Source organism: Protopterus annectens, chromosome 10.part0 (assembly GCF_019279795.1).
Source record: "Protopterus annectens isolate FY-2018-M chromosome 10.part0, PAN1.0, whole genome shotgun sequence".
NCBI classification, from domain to species: domain Eukaryota; kingdom Metazoa; phylum Chordata; order Ceratodontiformes; family Protopteridae; genus Protopterus; species Protopterus annectens.
In genome coordinates this window covers 613,199,314-613,223,370 of record NC_056744.1, presented here as the reverse complement: position 1 = coordinate 613,223,370, position 24,057 = coordinate 613,199,314, and the positions used below count along the sequence as shown (strand labels likewise).

The 24,057-nt window shown below is 38.6% G+C and overlaps 1 protein-coding gene across 1 annotated transcript in view; it reads left to right on the top strand.

Annotated features, from left to right (window-relative positions):
* The window catches only part of ST3GAL3 (ST3 beta-galactoside alpha-2,3-sialyltransferase 3), a 3,995,325-nt gene extending 3,972,771 nt beyond the window's left edge, over positions 1-22,554 (top strand). Inside the window, exon 12 of the mRNA XM_044085443.1 lies at positions 18,264-22,554. Within this exon, the coding sequence (XP_043941378.1) occupies positions 18,264-18,353 (90 nt within the window). The 3' untranslated portion in view covers positions 18,354-22,554. The remainder of the gene's footprint in view (positions 1-18,263) is intronic.
* The last annotated feature ends 1,503 nt before the right edge of the window (positions 22,555-24,057 follow it).

The following is a 24,057-nucleotide window of genomic DNA, read 5'->3' as shown; positions in this document are numbered from 1 at the left end:
AATGATCCAGCCTGGCTCCAGATCCAGATCGAAGCTCCTAAGTGGTCATGGTACTATGTCCAGCAAAATGCAGCAGACAATCGAATAGGATCTTCTTCTACAGCAAATAAAGATATTTTAATGAATGACACTTGCTTCCATGCTGCCTGTTCAACAGTTCCATGTAAGGAATCCACATTGGTGTGGTCTGCAGCGAAATGTTATAGAAATCCTTCTTCCTCCCCTCATAGTTCTCAACCTTCCATCTCCAAAATATGGAACACTACCTGTCATAATGTGGGACAAATAGGCAGCATGTGTAACACATACTAACAACTTTGTAATAACTAGGACACTCACAGCATGGTTAAAATGTGCTAATTTATAATTATAAAAAAACTTTTGATAAATTAATACCATAGACATTAGCTAAAGAATTCTTAGAAAATGTGTTTAAGGCACTTTCAATGTGTAAAGATAGCCTTTTAAAAGACTCAAAATGAAGAACATTCCTCAAAATGAAGTACATTTGAGAGGTACAGTTCATCCTGCCAGCACGGTTGCTATGCTGAGCATAAGGAACACTGACTCATCTTCACTGTGTGTGTGTGTGTGTGTGTGTGTGTGTGTGTGTGTGTGTGTGTGTGTGTGTGTGTGTGTGTGTGTGTGTGTGTGTGTGTGTGTGTGTACTGTTAAGATGAACCTCTGTTTGATGACTTATCATGCAACTGTAGTAGGACAAAACACAAGAAACATTTTCAAAAATACTTAAAGTGATTAGAACAATGTGATGATAATTATCATGCTTTACTTTTATCAAAATCTTCATTCTACAATGAGCTCTTTAAAAGACAGCTGTTGTATTCTAAAATATTGGTATTTAAAGGGCACTGCTGCGCATTAACAGAAGTGTGTATGGTATAAACTTTGAAGCAGGTTCTTTCATTGATCCTCAGTTATTCAGTGCCATTCATGTTGGCTGTAGGCAGGAGGGGAAGATATCCTCTTTAAGGAAAATTATTCATAAAAAACTTTGCTTTATGATTATTACAGTTTTATCATTTTCATCTTTATAATCTAGTGGTTCCAAACGTCTTAGAAAAAACAAAGCATCCTTAAATTGCAAAATATTTGCATTTACTACATTTCTTTAATATTATTAAATGTCATTCACTAAGACATACGTCTAGAGCTTTTCTCCCCAGGCCTCCACTGAAAATTGTCTTTGTTCCAAGCTGGACTTTCCCAGTAAACATATATTAAATAAATAAATAAATTATTAGTAGAACAGTAAGAAATACATAGTATTTAATCAAGCTTTATAAGCAAGAATTCACACAGCAAAACCTGTTTGCAGTTGCATTAATAAAAACAGTACCACTGCACTGTTTGGGAGACAAAATCAAGTTTAAGTTCCAGACTGTGCATTTGTAATACATGTGTTATGATCTGTGTGATCATTTCATCATACACTACCTAGTTTATGCATATTAGAGCTCAAAGCAAAACTAATAAGTAGTTATTAACAAATCACCCTGTTTATGGTAGCAGGCAAAAAGAATGCTGTGCAAAGACTTCTCCAAATGGTGGCACTAGAGTGATTACAAATAATCAGTTTGATGCTGCAAAGAACAGTATCATTGAGAAACAAATATTTTCTTTTTTTTTTATAAAATTGCATTAATTATTTTCCATAGAGTAGAAGAACAAAGGAGAAGAATTCATAAAAAAGAAAGAGTGAAGAGAGTGAAGGTGCACTTTATATTGAAGGAGTACATGTTCTGCATTGAATCAGGAGCCAACTGGTCATGAGTTCAGCTCAATGAAAAAATTAAATGTAAGAATGCGACCCCCCCATTACTGTATATATACACCAGCTCTGTGGTTGCAGTGCACCAACAAGAAAAAGGGAGAAATGTCTTGCACAGTAAGAAAGCATACTAGCACTGAACTGCCAGAGAAAAAAGGTGAATAGGAAGTCAGCTTTGCTGAGCTGAATTAGACCAAGTAGAACCTTGTCCAGGTAGCAATGAGGTGTATAGACGCCAATCGGTATTGCCATCTGAAAGTGTAGCAGTGGCTTGAAAACTCTAGCAAGTTTGCGACTGATTGCTTCACCACCAGTAGCCATTCTTTGATTGACCCCATTCTCTTTCTATGCTATTGGCTGCAAAAGCAATTTGTGAGACAGTCTTAGATTGGAAAGAAGAGCCATGGCTGCACAACGCAGAACAGCAGGACACTGTCTGCATTCTATTCCAAATGTGGAGTATTCCTCACAATGCTGTGCACTTAATCACTATGGAGAAAAACTGTTCTGCATGAGTGAGGTACATTTGTCCAGTGACATTATGTTGTTTTAATGTAAATTTACTTTGCTTCATTTCTACCCTTCATCACATGTTTGTACTGCAGGCATGGTACTTAGGATGTCTTCCTGTCTCCCAGATTTACGTAGAGCAGAATGAGCAAAAATCTCACCCAAAAGTCTAATGAGACATACTTGCAACAGTGCTCTTACATTACTCCTACTTCCACTATGTCATTGCAGCATGAGCAAACTGAGTCCATAATTAATCATTTCTGCTGTTGCCTCTAATATATTGGGTAATGTTAATAGTGCACTAAAAAGTATGAGTAGCTAGTTTTCTAAAGATGGGTTTCAGGTGTCAGGAGACTTGGCATGAGAGCTGGACTGATTAAGATGAGAAACAGAGGGACTGGATTTAGCTTTGTTGATGCTTTGCCATTAATAGCTTCCATCTGACTAAGATGAGGAACAGAGGTATTGGATTTAGCATCATTGATGTTTTGCCATTAATAACTTCCATGTCAAAGCGATAAAGCCCATAAAGCTTTTTAAACAGGGAACAGTGTTCTACAAAGTAAAGTCTTTGTTCTCTTTTCCTTCATTCAGTGCAGAAACGTAGATCTTGACTCTGACTTATTAAGCTGTCTTCTTTTGTTATCTTTAGATCCTTTCAGGTTTTATTATAAAATGTAAGATCCAATTAGCAATGGTTGGAGTTCATAAAATCCTTATGCTTTGCATAAACACCCTTATTGCAGTATTGCACCAGTTTTAATAACCCATATTCTGTGTTTTCACCTAGTTTCTAAAAAAATAGTGGTACATAGTGGTAATGATTCTTTGTCAGAGAAACTAGTACTGTACTCTGGATGAAGGCATTTTTGACTTAATTTCGAGCTAATTTTTATTGGTTCTTTAATTTTCCCTGCTTGAACAAACAGTGCTGGATACCTGTTCATGATAGATAGCTGCAGGCTCTTCCAGTGTCAAATTCTCTACAAACAAGCTTAGTTGTAACCACTAAGATAATGTAGCTTTATTTTGCAATATTAATTAGATTTGAGCCCAGAATTATCATAGATAGCCTGGAATTCGTCTTATTCATACTTTCTTTATTACTTATTCCACTCTTCAACTACAAAGTAGGAGACATTTTTAAATAAATTCATAACCCATATTCCCATAATATTACTTATCCCATTTTTAAAATGCAAATACAAGCCACCTGTTAATAATTTACTATATTCTTGGATGAAAATGGAAGGTACCAGTCTGGTATTCAGGCAGTGTGGCAATTGCTTGATGCTCACAGGAAATTAAGTATTGCTTAGCTTGTTACTATCACATAGGAAAGATGCAAGTACTCAGCCAACATAGAGGCCTACCCTCTCACAAATAAACATGACCTATCAGCAACACACACTTCCACTACATTCCATACAAGTACAAAGTAAACTATTATACACTAATGCAGGTAAAATGTCCCTCCAGCTCAGTGTAAATCAAGCACCAAAATACCTGTTGGCACTAATACTGTAAAGATTCATCAGGTAATTTAACCACTGTAAAGCTAGGACACTTAGACATCCTTTTACAAAAGTATACTAGTGATTGGTGACTTCATTGTCAGAGACACTGGGTCAACTGTCACGAGGCTGGACAAAGAGAGGGTGACAGTGAGTTGCCTTTCAGGAGCCAGGATGTCTGACATATCAAGGGCGCTCAAGACCCTTAAAGCAAACAAATATGATTATGATAAAAAGCACAAAGCAAATAAATATATAAATAAAACAACAAAGGCTACAGACCCGCAGTAAACCTTATCAAACTCTAGTACCATGGCAAAAGCCTTCAAGGAGCTGTTGTTGTCTTTCGGCTTTTCCTGGTTAGGGGTCGCCACAGCAGAACTCCGGTCTGCTAATGATTGGCAGTAGATTTTGATGAACGCCGAGGTGCCAGCTCGACATTTAGTCTTCAACGAAGGCATGCCCATTTACGCATGTCTTTCGAATGCCCACCCAACCGCGGGGGGACATGCAGATTCCACACAGAAGGCACTCCCCACACTCCAGCTGAGAATCGAATGGGAGAACCTCTTGCTGTGAGGCAACAACGCTACCGCTGCACCACTGAGGAGTAATCTCCTTAAATATGATTATGACATGGTAGTGGTCCATGGGGTTGAATGGACTGGTGTATAGAAGCCTGAGAGATATGCAGACAGGCATGACGAGATTTCCATACATGTCATAAATGCAGATAAGACCCTGTCTTTGAGCGTAATCCTTCCTTCTCCTCAAATGATATCAAAGTACAGGGAATCATTACTGACTTCACCAGTTGACTGCATAGCTGGTGTAGGGCAGTCCAGCATGTGGTCAAATGCTAGACAGTCACCCTTGCTTTGCCAAGGATGGCTTGCACGTCATTCCAGGGCTTGCACATACTGACTAAAGCCTTTACTGCTTCCATAGTGCCATTTTTTAGGCAGAGTCTAGCTAATCGATGTACCAGCCTAACAAAAATAAATCAAGGACTAGACAACATCAAAGTAGCTCTGCTGAACACCAAGGAGTCTAAATAACAAATTGCCAGAGTGTGAGGCCCTGCTGTATTTGGAGCACATACATTTGTGTGTTATTGCAGAAACTTGGTTTAAAAGTACATAATGAGCTCCCTCTGTTCCAGGGTTTTTTCACCTATCACACATTTGGCAAGATGCTAACTATAGTTGAGTATCCATATTTGTCAGGGACTTTACCACGTTTAGACAGATCCCTAGAAATACATAAAGTAAACTGATTGAAATCACACTAAACAGGGCCAAATTTTAGATCACAGCATGTTAAAGGACTGCATCTATGTTTCCATTAAGCCATGTTAGATTCCTAAATGCACTGGATGAACTCAAAATCAGCAGGAATTCCATTATCCTAGGAGACATTAACTACCCAACAAAAAACTGGGATACCTATGCCTCAGCTGCAAATTACACCCCAAAATTCCTTGATTTCATAAACAAAACCTCCCTTCAACCTAATTGTGAAAGAATCCACCAGAGGACAAGATATTCTTGACCTGATCCTTACCAACATAACATCAGTATCAGCTGTCCCCCTGGTTCTCCCTCTTTCAAGTTAAATCTAATTATAAACTGGTGACATTTTCCTTCAAAATCTCGAAACAATTAGATGCCTGCATCACAAACTTCTGAGACTTCTAATGTACATACGTCTTATAATTCTATGATGAGGTCTCAAAATTCATTATTTGTTATTTTCCAAGATACTGAAACAGTAAGAATCTATATACACCTATATGCATGCATTGACTTGGTAGTCTCTGTGAGATCCAAGCAAATGGGAAGTTCATAGCTTCATATTTAAAAGTGTACCAGACTGGTGGTCCACATGTACAAATAAAAAAATACAATAAAAGTAAAAAAAAAGCTTCTTAAACTCTATAGAATAATGAAAAGTACTGTCAGTATTGATGGAAGAAGGCATGCCATGAATTTAGACAAACATTAGAAGTTAAAGACAAATTAAATCCTTCTTTAGTTACATTTGGAAACTATGGAGTAACATCCAGCATTGCTCAGAATAGCGTTGCCTATATGGATCCAGTACAGGAAAACAACATACCAGTAAGCAAATTTAGAGCAAACTTCACCCCCCCAAAACAACTATACAAAACCCACAAATATAACAGAATCTTAAACCTCTAATCATAACCGAAGAGCATTTGATAAAAGTACTATCCCATGAGGATGGACAATACACCCATTTGCCTGATAAACAGTACTAAGCATGCCCTAGTTTACCCTATCCTACAGCTGTGCAGCCTGAGCTTAGCCACTGGTTTTGTCCATGAAATGTGGTGCACAAAGTGTTGTGATACCACTTCACAAATATGGACACACCACTGACACTGGAGCCTGCAAACCCATTATACTGACTAGTCTCATCTGCAAAATTATGAAATATATCATAATTGATCTAATTAACTATGATTGTATAAATCTTATAAGACTTGACCTGTTCTAGTTTAGCTTTGTTATTTGTAGATCCTATCAAATGAATGTGGTCAACTTCTTTGAGAGATAGTAACACAAGCCATGGACAGTAGACAAGTTGTCCATACAGCATATCTCAACCTGGCTAAGGCTTTTGACACCATACTACATGCCAACATAATAAACAAGCAGAATAAGCTCCAGCTTGACACCTACATAGTTAGATGGATAGTAAATTGGTTGATGGATAGAGTCCATGTAGTGAGAGTCAGGTACATCCTCAGTAAGCATAAAGGTGATCAGTGGTGGTCCTTAAGGCTGTGTATTGGGCCCCCTACTATTTGTCATGTACTTTGTAGATGCCAAATTATAAATGAGGATCTGCGATATGCAGAAGCATCAACTAGGACTCACACGTCAGCAAATGGTGCCCAAAAATGGGTTTAAATTAATTTCTAAAATTTGCAATAGCATCACATTTGGTAAACAAAATCCCTTCACTCATCTTATACTATAGACAAACCCCCACCATGCTTCAGAATGAAGGTGTAATGGGAGACCTTGGAACATGGGTAGATAACCTCACTCCCTTTGACCACCACACTGCAACAGTGGTTAGGAAATTATTTTACCTGGCACAAATTATTGCAAAAAGTATTTCATCTAGATCCATGGAAGTTCTTATCCTTCTTTGTTCTGCATAAATGAGATCTATTATCAAATACAGTGCTCCTTCTTGGATGTATCTTGCTAGACATATCAAGCAACTGGAAACAACCTACGTTTCTAGTGATAAATATCAGAGGCTTAAAAGGCAAGAGCAACTAGGAGAAACTGGAAGCACTGTCTCTTTATTCAGTGTCCCACAAAATCCTTAGCAGCAATCTGTGCCTTGCGTTCTGGGCCATTAGGGATCCAGTAGTACAAAACATCTTATGCTGGAGAAAGCAAATTATTCCCAATCACACTAGGACCAGAGATATAAACCTATTTCAGCAAATAAACCAAACATGGTGAAGAGACAAAGTTGTTATGTAGTGCTTACCCCTTCTCTGGAACAAACTCCCACTCTAGAGTAAGCAGTGAAGCATGCTTTCTTTCTTCAGAAAGGAGTTAGGTAGTTGCATGGGTTTCCATAAATTCACCACTAATATTTATTTATTTATTTAACATTTGTTGACCCGGAACATCTGACTAGGACAGTGCCTATTTTCAGTAGAGACCCGTGGAGAAACGCTCCATGCGCATGTCTTTGGAATGTGAGAGGAAACTGGAGTACCCAGAGGAAACCCACATGAATGCAGGGGGGACATGTAGACTCTGCACAGAAGGCACCCCAGTGAGAATTGAACCAGAGAACCTCTTGCTATGAGGTGACAACGTTAATTGCTGCAACACTGTGCCGCCCAAATATGACTGGCCCTTTGTTCCTCGAAAAAGAAGATAGGGTCTAAAGGAGTTACTGGCAAGGTATAAATTTCCACATGGTCCAGTTGGCATGTATTGTCTATGATTTTGTAATCAGGTAATGTGATACACTATCTTCCTTTAAAAATGAGTTAGACAACTGGACTGGTATTCACTTATTCACCTGCCAGCATGACTGGCCTATTGATCCATGAAAAAGTGAGGCAAGGTCTGAGGGTTGGTACTGGTGAGTTACAATTAGTCACATAGGGTCATAGTATCATAGAAGTTTACTAGGTTATTGGCCATGAGGCCCTTACAAGCCTAGCCAAGAATTTAGCCCATGTTCCAACAAGTCAGCACCCTATGCCACTGTCCAGCAGGGACACAGGTGGATTCCCAGGGGGTGTATTTTCTGTTCCCCATCCAGTTATTCACATTGTGCTTAAAAAGGATTAATGAGGTACTCTGCTTGACATGGAGAGGGAGTCTGTTTCACAAAAGGGGGAGTCTCCGGGACAAAAATCTGTCCCACCAACAAGTCCTATTGATGTCACAGACCAGGTTGAGGTCACGCGTGTGGGTTATTTGAGTTGAGTTTGACTTGCAGCATAAGCCAGTTGCCTTGTATTTTGTAGGATTTCCTGAGATTTCTATTTCTGCGAGCATCCCCATTATGTGTACCACTGCTTCCAGTACTGTAGGGATATGCAAAGTACCATTAGATATATACATGAAGGTGTATACTTCATAAGCACCTGTGATGGTGCTTGTCAACTGTTCCCGAGTAAAAGCTTTTGCGCGAACCTTTTCCTTGTACTGTACCAAAAGAATACACCCCCCACTGACCGGTCATAGCAAGGTGGCCTGTTCATTGATCTTGATCCCTGCACTTTACACATGTGGTGACTATCCTAATCTTTTTAGTGATCACTGCTCTTCCATCATTGGTTTAATGGAGATAGACTGATATACCCTTTTCAGCCTGGTAGCCAAGAAAAACTCAACTACAGCATGAGCTACATGCTGGTGGCTGGATGGTAGCAGATGACATCTCTCTCTTCAGTTTCCTCTGCCCATTTTGTCATTAGCTGGTATCCTTATCTGTCTTTACCCAAACACCAAACTCTCAGCACCTACTAGTAATGATGACATTCTACTGTCATTTACAACTCCCACCATCCATGATCAGAGTTCTAAGCCTGTCTTCTCTCTTATCAACTCTGTCAGCACCCAACCACCACCACCATAAATTCCCAGCTGTCTCCACAGAGCTACTATTAGATACTCCATCTCTCCCAACAGTGTGAGTAAATGGTGCTCATAGCTTCAGATCTAAACATAATCTGTGTGACAGAAGCAGCCTTTTACTCCAGCACAGTTCCATGCAATGACCCCAACCATGTCCCAAGACTCTCACTCCACATTCCTAAGCACCCTGGAAACTATTAAGATCTAACCCAACAGCTGTTTTCAGGGAATTGTAATATATGGTGTTGTGCTGGGTATGTCTCTTTATATGTAATGTTATAAGAATGCTGGGAACAAATGTTTGAACAGTTCTGAAGAAGTCCCTAGTGGGGGATGAAAGAGCTCAACTCCATATTCTTTGAGTTCTAGCAGTTTATTTCTAGTTTTCCTGTTTGTGTGGTCTGCAAATTTTGGAATAAAGCTTTGTTTTACATAGTTCCTTGGTTTCATATTTGGATTATTCAGTTGGTGTTGTTCATTTTCCAGTACTGCTCTTTGTCTGTGATACCTGGAAAGATGGCCAATGGAGCTATGGAGAAAAATGATGATGTTATCGAATTATTGGGGAAAATTAACCAGCAACTTACCCTGCATTTGTTACAAATTCAAACTCTTCTGGAAAATCAACAAGGAATTAGAGATAGTGGAGGCAGTTTGAGGCTGCCACTTACCCAACCTAATGTGAGTAATGGAGGCAATTCTGAGGGTGTAGCAGGGGACAGGAATTCTGTAAATGTTCCCTGCACCTTTCAAAAATGGAGATGCCAAGGTTTTAATTTTAATACTCAGGTTATTGATACAAGTCCAAAGCCATCATTTTTGTTGTTGGCTGATAGGCTTAAAAGCTTTGAGAAATTGATGTTGGAATATAAAAAACTCCAACATGAGAACAGTTATTTGTTGCATAATATTGAACTTGGTAAAGTTCCACGAGGTTTGCGTGTTTGGCGTTACCCAAACGGAGCTGAGTGGAATCCCGACTTCGTTAAAGATTTGCATAATGTGTTTGACCATGCTGGAATGGAGATATTAAGACTCATTATTAAGTATGAGTATGAGTATTAAATATTAAATTATTAAATTATTAGTATTAAATATGAGAATTGAAAGCTAAACTGCAGAATTGGACTTACAGGATGCATTAATTAAGTCCGATTTAATTTTTGAGTAGTACAAAACCAATTATGACAATTTATTTGGGCACATTGATAATGTTTATACCAATATTTTCATGCGCAAGATGCAAAAAGTTAAATGGGATATTACTGAATACATTAATGGGAAGGCTTATCCTGTTTGGACTTGTTGTCAAGGTAACATAGATACCTCTGCCAATCACACTGAGGGGGAAAGCAACGGAATGAGGTCAATGATGACATCAGCCATGGAAGACGAGCTGAGCGTCCCTTTAGAACAAGAAATACGGTGGTCAGAGAGGTTGAGGAACCGGGGACCGCAATACAATTACCCCAGGTATCAGCAAGCTTACAGCAATCCCAGGGACTTTGTGAGTCAGGGAGCTCAACTGAAGCAATCAAATCGAGGGGGTTTTCCACGGATGAGATGATGGACATGGCCATTTTGTATTTTAAAGGTAATTTGACTGACGAAGTTGACTAAAATTTTCATGAAGACAATTTTGTTTCCTCCATTGTGGGACATTCTTTCGTCTAGGATTCACGAACTTTTTGTAACAACATGAATCGAAATATGTCTGTTTGTATGGGTGTAAATAGATGGTTTTAATGAAAATGTTGTTGCCTTGAATGAATGGTATGATGGTTTTGGTTTTGAATTTTTAGCCAGTGGTGCATGTAGCGTTGTTAATACGAAAGGCTGTTTTCCTAGAATTATTTTTAATTCTAGGGGTGATTTCAAGGTGTATAATTATTCAAAGAAAAATATTGATACACCCATAGCAGACTTGTTCGCTAAAGGGTACACTTTTGTACCTAGTAGAAGAGGTAAAGTAGCGGAGACTATTTTAGATTTAAAAATGTTTACTAGGAAATTAAATCTACGGGTATGGTTTAGCAACAATTCTGGTAATAATGACATGCGTGATACTTTGAGGTTACCTAGATCTAGTACTTTTAATCCTCCCTTGTGCAATATTATTGTTTTTTTCGAAAAAGGTTGTGAAATGGATGTCAGGGAGATTTATGGAGTGTTATGGGTGATAATTTAACTGATGAAGAAAAAAGTTGTTGATTGATATTTTGGCAGATGGTGAAGTGCTTTACATGAAACCTGACAAAGGCAATGGGCTTGTGCTTATGGACTGTGGTGATTGTTCTGATCATATGAATACACTCCTTATGAGTGATACCTGTAAAGAGGTCTCAGTTAATGAAATCAATATTGCACATCGTAGATTGGATATTACCTTGGATGATATGTTATTGGAAGGGCAGATTGATTTCGATTCATATAAATATATGAAAAATGAGTTTCCTGTTATAGCTACCATTTTTGGTTTGCCCAAAATACATAAAGGGCTTAATGACTTAAAATTTAGGCCTATAGTTGATGCAAAAAGAGGGAAAACCTCTTTTATAGGCAAATATCTAGACCATCACCTTAAAAGAGGATTGCAACATTTTAAATACATATGTAAAGACTCATGGGAGTTTTTAGAAAATTTAAATGGGTTATTTGATGAAAATATGATTTTAGTTACTATTGATGCGTGCAATCTTTTTTCAGTAATTCCTCAGGATGATGTTCTAAAATGGTTGGAAACACGGTTACAAGTTACAGGCCTTTATGATCAAGACAATATAAATGCCTACATAGCCCTTATGGAAATGGTTTTGAAGAATAATTTTATAAAATTTGAGGGTCAATATTATTGTCAAGTCAAAGGTGTTGCCATGGGTGCGGCCTGTGCCCCAATATTTGCAAATTATGTGATGTCATTCAGGGAAGATCAATATATTTTTAAATCAAAATATATACAATTTATAAAATATTTTACGAGATTTATGGATGACATTTTTTTGATTTGTACTGGCACTGAAGATATTTCGAGGGAATTTTTTGTCTTTATCAGTAATACTGTTGATTGTTTTAAATTTACCCATGTATTCAATGACACTCTTATTACCTACTTGGATGTGGAGATTAAGGTAGATAGAGTGGGTAAACAATTGGTTTCAAAGATTTATAGGAAACCTACTTTCTCAAATTCTTATTTAGAATTTAATAGCTGCCACCCTACCTTTCAGAAAAGATCCATAGTAAAGGGGCAACTGGTATGTGCCGCAAGAATGACATCTTTGAAAAGTGATTTCATCCAAGAAGTGGATTTTATCCAAAAAACATTTGAGCATCGGGGCTATCCCCGGGATTTCTTGGACAATGTAAAAGTCAAAGTTTTTAGAAAGAGGCAAAATGGTTGGTTTGTACCCATTTTGGGTCGTAGTGTTCAGGGTTGTGTTTTGATAAACCAGCTTATGGATAAAAGGAATGATTTTTCTATTGGATTTAATTTTATTGCAACTTTTAACAAAGATGCACCATTGATTTGTAAAATTGTGGAGAAAAACTGGGGACTATTATCCCTGGACAGACATGTGGCAAAGTTGTTTAACAATTGTAAAAAAAACAAAATTTACTTTCAGAAGGGATAGATGCTTGAAAAATATTATGGAACAAGTTGGGAAGGGTAGAAGGGTAGAAAGAATATATATATATATATATATATATATATATATATATATATATATATATATATATATATATATACGTTTAAAAAGGCTGGGAATTTGAGATGTGGCATGTGTCCGCAATGTCCCTTGGTTATTACTACTACTGATAAATTTATATTAAATGGTAAGACTTTAAACGTTGGGGGGGGTCTTTTATTTGTCAAAGTGATAATGTTGTTTACTTAGCGAAGTGTACCTCATGTGCGGTGTTTTATGTGAGGAAAACATGTAGGAAGCTAAGGGCAAGAATCTATGAGCATACATTAGATATAAAACATCAAAAATATTCTAATGCCCTTAGCAGACATAGTTGAGTTTTCTGGTCATGCATTTAAGTTTTTGATTTTGCAGCAACTAAAAAATAATGAACAGGGTAATATGTCTAGGGAGGTTCTTGAGGTTTGTGAAATGAAGTGGCAACTAATGCTGGATGCTACTAATTACCTGGGCATTAATGAAACAGTCAATATTAGTTGCTATTTGAAAATGAAAAGTATTTATGGTTTTTAACATACTGTTTTGTATTTTATTTATTATATATATATCATAGAGGGGGTTAGTGATGTGATTCAAAATTTTTAATTTTATATATATTTTTAATGGTTGTTGTTTTTAGGGAATTGTAATATATGGTGGTGTGTTGGGTATGTCTCTTTAAATGTAATGTTATAAGAATGCTGGGAAAAATGTTTGAACAGTTCTGAAGAAGTCCCTAGTGGGGGGTGAAAACACTCAACTCCATGTTCTTTGAGTTCTAGCAGTTTATTTCTGGTTTTCCTGTTTGTGTGGTCTGAAAATTTTGGAATAAAGCTTTGTTTTACATCGTTCCTTGGTTTCACATTTGAATTATTCAGTTGATGTTGTTCGTTTTCCAGTATCTAACCCAACACTCTCATACTAGGTGACTTCTACTACCCCTCCATCAGCTGGGTATACTACTCATGCACCAATGCACTGGTCCAATGCTTCCTGGATTTCATCAGTTCCAATGCCCTGGGCCAGCTTATTCTTACCCCAATTAGAGGAAGCAACATCCTTGACCTGGTTATTACTAACATGGGCAACCATTGCTCTGCAGCAATAGTCAATTCCTCCCTGGTTAGATCTGACCACAAACTAATCACCATGGAAATCCACATCTCACCCACACCCCCCGCAAAGGTTTCCACCATGAAAAACTTCTCCAAAGCTGACTTTGGACTCCTAAAAAAAAGGTAGCTAACTTCATGGCACCCATGTCAATGGAAAATAGATGCATGACTGCCTAATCATACACCAGTGCACTGTACGAACACGTACATAAATGCATGGAACTAGCCATACCCAACAGAACCAAGACACTCACCTCCAAAAAATGGAAGCAAGTCTGGTGGTCCCCTGCCATTAATAAACTCTACAACAGAAGGAAGAAACTTTTACAGAAAAAGGTGAAGTCCCAAGAGTGGAAAAAATCCCTTATTAGCCTCAACAAAAAGTTGAGATCCCTCATCACAACCTCCAAAGCCAGAATTTGTGCAGACACTAAAAACAACCACAAAGCCTTCTGTAGTTATATCAAGAATCTCCATGGCAATACCCAGATTTGCTCTGAGTTACTGCACAATGGTACCACCTATACTAGGCCAACAGATATTGCCAACATACTGGCCGACAGATTCAGTGCCAACTTTACCCCCCAAAGGACCAATCTCAATACTGGAAGAATGCCAGGTTCCCAGCATTACTGTAGCACAGGTTAAAGCTGCATTGTCTAAGGCCAAGAATACAGCTTCCATTGGACCTGACAATATCCTTGTCTGTGTTCTACATGAATTACAAAGTGAACTGGCACCACATCTGTGTGCTCTGTTCACTCACAGCCTCACCTCAGGCTTTGTCCCTACCGAATGGTGCACTGCTACAGTTATCCCTCTTCATAAAGGAGGACCAACTACAGACCCTGGAAATTATCACACCATTAGCCTGATGAATCTGATATGGGGTGCATCATCATGGACCTATTTAACAAGGATATAAAGAATCTCCAAACTCTAGATCCCACGCAATTTGGTTTTGTGAAAGGTAGATCATGCCTGCTCAACCTGGTTGATTTCTTTGAGACAGTCACTAGAGCGGTGGATGAAGGTAAGGCAGTTCATACAGCCTACCTCAATCTGGCCAAGGCATTTGATAGCATTCCTCACTCAGGAATTATTGATAAACTCAGCAAACTAGGCATCAACCCCTTTATCATTAGGTGTGTTGCAAATTGGCTCACAGATAAAACCCACAGTGTGAAAGTAGTGGACTTCAAGTCAGACTGCTGACCAGTCACAAGTGGAGTCCCACAGGGATCAGTCCTGGGTCTTCTTCTGTTTGTCATCTACTTCTCAGAAGTCCAGGCCAATGTGGAGGGAGTCTGGCTAACCAGATTCACAGACAGCTGCAAGCTGGGAGCCATTATTAACTCCCCAAGTGATGCAGACATCTTACAGAAAGGCTTCACTGAGACCAATGACTGGTGTTGAAACCATGGCCTTAAGCTTAATGCCAAAAAATGTGTCATCATTCCCTTTGGAAAAAACTCAGTTCCCACTAATTACCACATTGATGGGAGCCCACTGAACACTGAAGGCATTATAAGAGATCTGGGGACACAGGTTCGCAGCAACCTCTCATTCGACCACCACATTGCCAATGCAGTCAGAACGTTTTTCTATGTGGCACATCTCATTTCCAAGGGTTTTGCATCCAGGAAGAAAGAAGTCATCATTTCTCTCTACTCTACTCTCATTAGACCAATCATATAGTATAATGCCCCATTTGGCATGTACCTGCAACAGCTGGAGAGGCCACAAAAGTACCTCACAAAGAGGATCCTAGGCCTAGTCACATGTCCTACATGGACATACTCAAACTCCAGCTATTCTTTGTTTCATATCCTTTATTAAGAGGCAATCTCTGCTTGACTTACAAAGCCATGCCTGAGCCAGCTCTGCTAGAAATGCTACATCTAAAGAAATCGCAATCCCTCCAGACCACATGCTGCAGAGACTTCAACCTCATTACCACAATCAACAGAACATGCTGGAGGGACAGGTTCATAACCCAGAGACTGCTTATGCTCTGGAATAGACTTTCCATACATGTCAAGCAGAGCACCTCACTAGCCCTCTTCAAGCAAAATCTTGATGAGCGGATGGGAAATAGAATGTTCACCCCAGTGATCACTCCAGTGGCTGTACTTGATAGAGGCACTGAGAACTAATGACGGGCTGCAAATGCCAGGGCACTTCTATGGGCTAGCCTTGTAAAGGTCCCAGGGCCATTAGCCTAGTACACACCTATAAATCAGTTAACCTGTCCTGTCCTGTTCCCCTCCCACTAGTAGCTGAATTGTCCAAGGCATCTCCAGCACTTTCCATCTCTGCATGTTTGATAGCTTGTATATACCTTACCTCTTGGCCAGACCTACTCACTATGAAGATTACCATCACAGCTGCAGTACCTGCCACCTATGTTTCATAGTCATTGTTCTAATGAGGTGCATACTGATTCTTTTTAGAAATCGTACTTCATTGTCATAGTGTTGGTGGTTGGTTTGGTGTACAGAGGTGGCTGTTTTATCATAGGTTGTCTCAGAACAGCTCCTCCTCTGATCTGACTCCTGTGAAAATCTTACCAATCTCCAACTGGCCGCTCCCATTTTCAGAACACCTTTAACAATCCAGGTCAGAAGCCCCCCCCCCTCCTTTTTTACACATCATTTATTATGAGGACCAGATTCTGTAAAGCACTGACTGAATTTTCACTGTCTCTGTGTCCCTTATTGGGCAGTGCACATTTAAAATAATGCAAAGTTATTTCAGAATATTCTAGTCTTTGTTTTTTTTTTCTTCCCATAACGGTTCATGATAATGTTTAATACAGTCATTTGGTTGCACTTTGGTTTAATTCTGCCCTGATACAGATGTTTAGAAGTTATAGCAACAGCAAAGGGATAATGAAAAAATAGTTAAAAATAAAAAGGTCATATGCAAATTACCTTGTATGGGATTATGAGAAATATTTGCAAATTTTTGTGAAAACATTTCATGCATTTTTATTAATGAGAACAGTGATGTCCAGCATGACTGCCCATGTAACCTGAAAATGTCAAAAAGTACAGCAGGCTTGCCTTTCATTTAAGGTACAAACATGGGTATGATGCAGAAGATCATCAGGTTTAGGCAGTATGTTGTTATACATATAAACCCCATAGTTCGGATTAGCAAATCAAAGTGTAAAAGTGTCAGGCCATGACAAGAACTGAAGAAAAGATATCAAGAGACACATAATATAGAAGCAAACTGGAACTAATATTGTAGCAAGGCTGGGGGGATTGGATTACAGATACTGAAGGTGTCAGTGGCCTTTTTGTTAGTCAGAAGCCAGCTGAGATGAACAGAAGCTTGATGGGAGAAGTACACTGAAAGACATGTTGCATTTCAGAAGGATTTGCAATACGTATATATGTCTTAGTATGAAGAGACTTAAATAGGATGTTAGCATGGGGTGACAAGTTTTTATTCTGAGCATCAAGAAATGTATTGCAGTGTATGACTAGAGGATAGTGAAGATCATTCATTTCTTCATTCATTTTTCTCTAATTACCTGCTTTATCTAATGCAGGATTAAATAAAAGCCAGAGCCTGTGCTGGCAACTCAAAGGGTGCAAGGCATAGAACTCATCCTGAATAGGTACTAGCTTATTGCAGGATGCATGGGTGCAAGCATGCCTGCACATACACAGACACTCGTACTCATGCGCACACACACACATACACACGCGCGCACACACGCGCACACACACACGCACATACACGCCTATGAACAGTTTACAGGATCACCAGTTAATTGCCAGTACATCTCTTTTGCGGGAGAAAACCAGAACAGCCATAAAACCCCACACAGACACATATGTTTTGCACACTGCACAAAGAATGAACCCCAGGTGAGAAATGAACTGGTGAACCAAGCACTGTGAGGCAACAAAATTAACAGTTGTGCCATTGTGCCATCCTAATGAAGAGCATAACATCCTTACACACACACAAACACACACACACACACACACACACACACACACACACACACACACACACACACACAAAGGACTTGACACAAGACTGAGTCAAAGCAGTCCTTAAAATATGAGTTCTTTGATTGATAAAAGTAATGTAGAGACTATATGCATGCACAAAAACATAAAAGACATTGCACAAGATGGTGGGGGATATGTTGACTCTGCATATTAGAAAATGCTTGAATTCAGATATGTTGAAATGGTACCTTTGGAGGTCTAGAGAATATGAAGAAAGAGATATGAGATACAGAATATGTGTTCATTGGGAACAATTCACAAAGTATACTGACATTAACAACCAAAGATTATAGTTAGGAAGAAATTTGCATAATTCCTCTTCCTGCATTTCAAAATAACTACTAGAGCTGGGAGTTTTTTTGTAAAGCCAAAAGCTAGAATATTGAAATGTTTGTACATGAATATGATATTAAACTAACTGTGTAGTGAATATTCTGATACCTTTCTCTTTTTTTTTTTCTTATGCAGTCCTGGACACACAACATTGCCAAGGAGAAAGAATTCCTTCGGAAATTAGTGAAAGGCCATGTGATTGCAGACCTCAGCAACGGGATCTGAAGAACACTTATTTCTGAATGAAGAGAAACAGATTCTGACTAGTCACCTGGAATTCCTCACTCATTCTGTTGGAGAATGAACTGGGATATAGCAGATTTATAACAAGTGCAACTTATGATTGTAGAGAGCAGCCATTGCCAGTACTGGCACAGAAACATGGCACAAAGTGGGTGTGTGTGTGGGGGGGTGACAGTGAGGCACAGAAGTTACATTTTACTAAATTTGTGAGGTTAACTGGAAAGCCACCTGATTAAGTTATTTATTTATTTTTTTATTATTATTATTTTAATAATTTAAAAGATGGAACAGTCAACAAAAACAGATGATATTGGATGTGCCAAACATACCTCCTGGAGAAATTACCTGGTTAAAGACTTTAAGGCGGTTCTCCACAAAAGCTTGAATGTACAGACTTGATATATAATTAAGACTTGTATTTCTCATTTTAAAGTGTTGTATTCTACAGAGAGTATTTATCGGTCTCACGGTGGAAACAGTGACATTCAGTCCTTGGATTTATTTATGACTGGTGCTGCTAGCACTGAAACTGTAAGAAGGATTTCTTTTAAAATATCCTGCTGGATTTTCTCCCGCAGAGACTACATACTGTCTTTTTTCAGCAAGCACTTACACAGGTACCCAGATGAGAAAGACTTTGTGATATAAAACAGTGTTTATCAAGGAAGAATCGTCAGTTGATGGAGGTGACATCTGCAGTATTTAGAGTGAAAGGCAAAGACAGACATGGTGCCAGATGTTCTATAGCCTTGTATTTGTTGTATGATCCTCATCTTCCTTCTTTCCGCCAAGCAGTTCATATCTGACACTGATTTAGGTTTGTGAGATGGCAGTGTCACAATCTACACCTTTAAGTCTTCTTGTTTTCAGTGTTTATGACTCTAAACTGATTGTTTTCAGTGTTTTTAAGACTTTTCTTATTTTCTGTGTTTAAAACATTGGCATATCATACACATCTTGCTCCGTAATGTTAATTCTGCCAAATGACTGTGGATAATGGGAAGAATATTGAGAAAGTCTTTTCTGATGTCAGTACAGTTAGTAACATAGAACTCAGCAATTTTTGTATGTTATGATTAACAGTGTAAACCAGAAGTATTACTGGTATTTATCTGGGGCAGAGCTTTATGCATTTATTGTAAGCACTACCAGCTCTGCTTGGTCATTCACATTGTGGATCTCACTGGAAGTTACATACTGGCATTTGCAATTTTGGCACTGCTGCTGCTACTTTCAGTGCTGTTGCCACATTACTCACCATATTTCATGCTTCCACAGAGAGTCTCAATGTAACAAAGAGATGGCAATTTGGTTTAGAAAGTAATGTGAGCTGATAGCAAGTTTTATCCTGCATTTCTGTGTTTTATTCTCTCAGTCTACACTTATGACCATAATAGAAGTCACTTAACTAAGCAGTACTCCAAAGTCACATAGGAAAAGAAGCACACATCTTATAGTAGACTTGGGTGATAATGGAAAACACTGGACTGGAGTAATGTGTTTGCTTGCTGCTTAGAATTGATATCAGCACATTTTGAAAGCTGCTCGCTGTTGCTGTAACAAGCTAAACCTTATCACAAACAGTATTTTATAAAAAGTCATATCAGAAAAAGAAAAAAACAGGAAACAAGTTTAAAAAAAAATCAGTAACTATACTAAGTGATCCTTCACTTGAAATGCTAATATAAACACTTCTGTGGCTGTACATTTCTACAGAGTGAACTTGATTTTGCCCTGTCCCTCATAAATTGTTTGATTTTCTGGTAAACTACTGAAAATTACATTTAGTCAATGTCAGACAATAAAACTTCCTAGTTCATAAAATATGTCTTGATTGTAAAGCCTGTTGTACTATTGACTTCTGACATCCATGATTTTGCCTCCTATTTTTTGCCCTGTCCCTGAAATTTTTGTTTTTTCTGGGAAATAACCAAGGCATTCAGTTAGTCTGTAATGTCAGACATTAGAGTTTAATACTGCTTAATGTTCATAAAATGCATGATGATATTCTATTAAGTTTTTAAATGGATTTAAAAAAAGCTTTCCAAGTCTTACATTGGTGTTGGTAGTGACATAGGCAGTACAGGCATCTTCATTATTGAACGCGACTTATATATGGTGCAGTGTTCTCCATTATCACCATATACTTACCCTCCTTAAAGTAAAAATAATGCAGCTCTACTTTCCTAGAAAGTGTGTTAAAAATTATGGCAGTACTGTGGTACTTTTCTCTGGTATTCTTTTGCTGAAATTTGAGTTGTCGGGTTGCATCACAATGCAGAAAAGGTGTGAATTGAATGTAGTCATTTAATCCAGACAGCTTGCTTTTATACAGTCCATTTTTTCATCTGGCTGTATTCTGAAAAAATCATTTAAGATTTCATTTATTGTGGTAATTCTCCTGGAAGTACTTCCTGTGATAGGTAGTGCTAAAGAACTGGAAGACGTCCTGTACAATTAGCACACATTCAATTCACAATGAAAGTATTCTTTAACTTTTTGTTACTAGTTTGGGAGTAGCCAGCAAGACCAGATTACAGTATTTTATGAAACTGTAGAGCTGTTCAGTTTACCCTTATGAATTTTGAACTTTTAGGTCATATTTTAAAGTAAAGCAGTTTAAATAATGTGCATGGTCTCGTATGAGTTTTCGTGCAGCCATGTAATAATTCAGGTTTTAGAGCTGGCTATTACTGAACCATATTGAGTAATCCAGTACCAAACACTGATGTGTCAGCAGTGATCAGTGGTGAATGTACACTCTGATACTTTGCTGCTTCTTAGCAGCACTTGCAATATGCGCTTCTCTTCAACTGCAGCGACATCAGAGCTATTAGTTGGTTTGTTGTTACTCTGAGAAATGTAAGTACAGGTGACATGCTGACAACCACTGTAAACTAAGTCTTTGAGCATCAGAAAAAGGACTAAAATTCTAGTGGTATGAGCAGTTATCAAGATCCTTCATTCAGTCTCTTTTCTTAAGTTTTGTGGAGGACATCTTGTTTTGGATAGTTGTTAAATAGTTGTGAAGGGAGAACAGAATTTCAAGAACAGGCGCATATTTTAATAAAGTAGAGCAGATGTATAACTAGAGCAGTGCTTTAGGAAAAACAAGTTTTCCTTTGTAAAATCCTGGAACAGTTTAGAATTAATTATATTTTTGTGGTAAATGCAGAGACAGGATTCCTTTGTGCAGTTCTAAAAGTAATGATCACCCCTTACTATTCTTAGTCTGACTATGAATGTTTTGTGATGTTTTCCAGTATAGAAAAAGATGTTCTCTCAGCAGTCATTTATATAGGCTGAGTCCCAGAGTAAAACTTGAGGTAACAGCTCTGCCTAGTATTGCAACTATAACAACATAATCTTACTGAAAGATAATAAATCAAACACCTTTCTGGAAAAAATGATGGAATGATGCATAACTGAGCATTTTTATTGTCTTTTACAGATTCAATCATACACTAATGCGGGAGGGGGGAGTCTGTGCAGCTGAATCCCAATATGTTATGTCTAACTCCATGGACAGCAGCCTTCACAGAATGATATGATAAATCAAAGCAAGTACCATTTGATCTACCAGCTTCAAACAAATGGTGTCTACTTAGACTGACACTGAGGTGACACATTCCCTTGTCTCTCTACATGTGGTAATATCTAGACATTGAACCAAGGTAGACATCATGAACAACACCTGTATACCATAGCAACTTCTCCATATGTAACATCAGGGATCTGATAAATTATGTTCTGTGTAATGTTAAACATTGCTTGTTCTTGGTGAGCTAGTTGGAGTTCTTTAAATGTAGACTCTGCCTAATAGATATGTTTTAGCCACAGCATGAGACACAAACTTGACAAAGTTAGTCGAAGACTAACTATAACAAAACACAGTTGCACATTTACAGTAAGATGCAGGCATTCAGCTATTCTGAGATAAAGAAAATGGAGAAAAAGAACAGCTAACACTACATTTTTCTGGCTAGAAAAGGGACAGAGTATTCATAAATGCATTCTGTGGACTGTGTTTTGTACCTTGCTGTCAGTATCACTGTTCATAGACATGGATCATTTTACTGATAGCTTATATGCAAAGGAAAGGCAGTACCTCTAAACAGGTTCATAGTTTCATAGGTGTTTACTAGGCTAACGACCACAAGGGCCTTTTTAAGCTTACCCATGCATCCCAAACCTCTGACAAATTTTGATACCCTTGATAAGTGTAAGCATAGGCCTAGGAGATGAACCATTTACAGGTTACCTCTGTCCATTAGAGACATAGGTGCCAAACCAGGAATGAATTTCCGGTTTCCCATCCAATTGCCCAAGTTCACTTAAATTGGGTTAGGGAGGAACTCTGTTTCACATGGATGGGGAGCCTGTTGCATAGACAGGGTAGTCTCTGGGATACATACCTATCTCTCCAGCAGGTCCTATTTATATCACAGGCAAGGTTTAAGTCTTTAGAATGGGTAATTCTGGTGCATTTTTATGTGGATATGCAGGAGGTCCATCAGAGTGGGGTCTGACAGTGCCCTGTATGCCAGGCATAGATCTCCTGTAGGTGACAGAATACAGAGATAGGGCCTTGAGGCAGTCTTATAGGACATATTACTTATGCCCTGTATTCTTTTAGTGAGGAATCTTTGTGGGAGTTCCAGTTGTTGGATATGCCTGGTTAGGTACATACCAAAGGGGGCATTGTACATAATGATAGGTCTGATGAATGCTGAATACAGTGGGACAATGACTTCCTTGGACTTAGATGCCATACCTTTGTTTATAAGTTGCATAGCATGGAATGATTTCCTCACCACTGTAAACACGTGATGATCAAAGGCTAGATTAATATCTGTGTGTGTCCCTAAGTCCCTGACTACTGGGTCAACTGTAAGGGGTGTGTTGTCAATATCATAGTTACCAGGGATGGATGTCTTCCCAAAGGATACTATTATGCATTTCTTGGCATTTAGTTTTAGTCAGTGGCTCTGATACCAGTTGTTTGTCTGTGTCAGCCCCTCCTGGAGTACATTTGCGTCAGTATGAAATTCAATAACAGCTCCTTATTTGCAATCATCTGCAAATTTAGTCAGCCAGAGACCACTGACATTGGCCTTGACTTTTGAGAAGTAAATGCCAAAAAGGAGAAGTCCAAGGACTGATCCTTGAGGGACTTCACTTGTGACTGGCCTCTTTGTAGAGGTGGACTCCCCAATTCTAACTTCCTGGGTCCTGTCTGTGAGCCAGTTAGTCATCCACCGGGTGACATATGGGTTTGTACCTAACCTCTTGAGTTTGTCAACAATACCTGAGTGAGGTATTGTGTCAAATGCCTTGGCCAGGTCAAGGTAGGCAGTGTGAATGACCTTGCCCTCATCCATTGCTTTGGTGACCTTCTTGAAGAAGTCCACCAGGTTGATTAGGCACGATCTTGACGAACCCAAACTGGGTTGGGTCTTGTGTCTGGAGGTTTACTATATCTCTGTTGATCATTTCCGTGATAAATCTTTCCATGGCTTTACATAAAAGACTAGTTAGACTTATGGATCTGTAGTTTCCAGGGTCTGTAGATGGCCCATCTTTGTACAGGGGGGTGATCGTTGCCTTTCTCTATTCATGAGGCATGAAGCCTGTTTGGAGGCTACAGTTAAATAGTAATTCCAGAGGCCCTGATAGGTCATGTTTC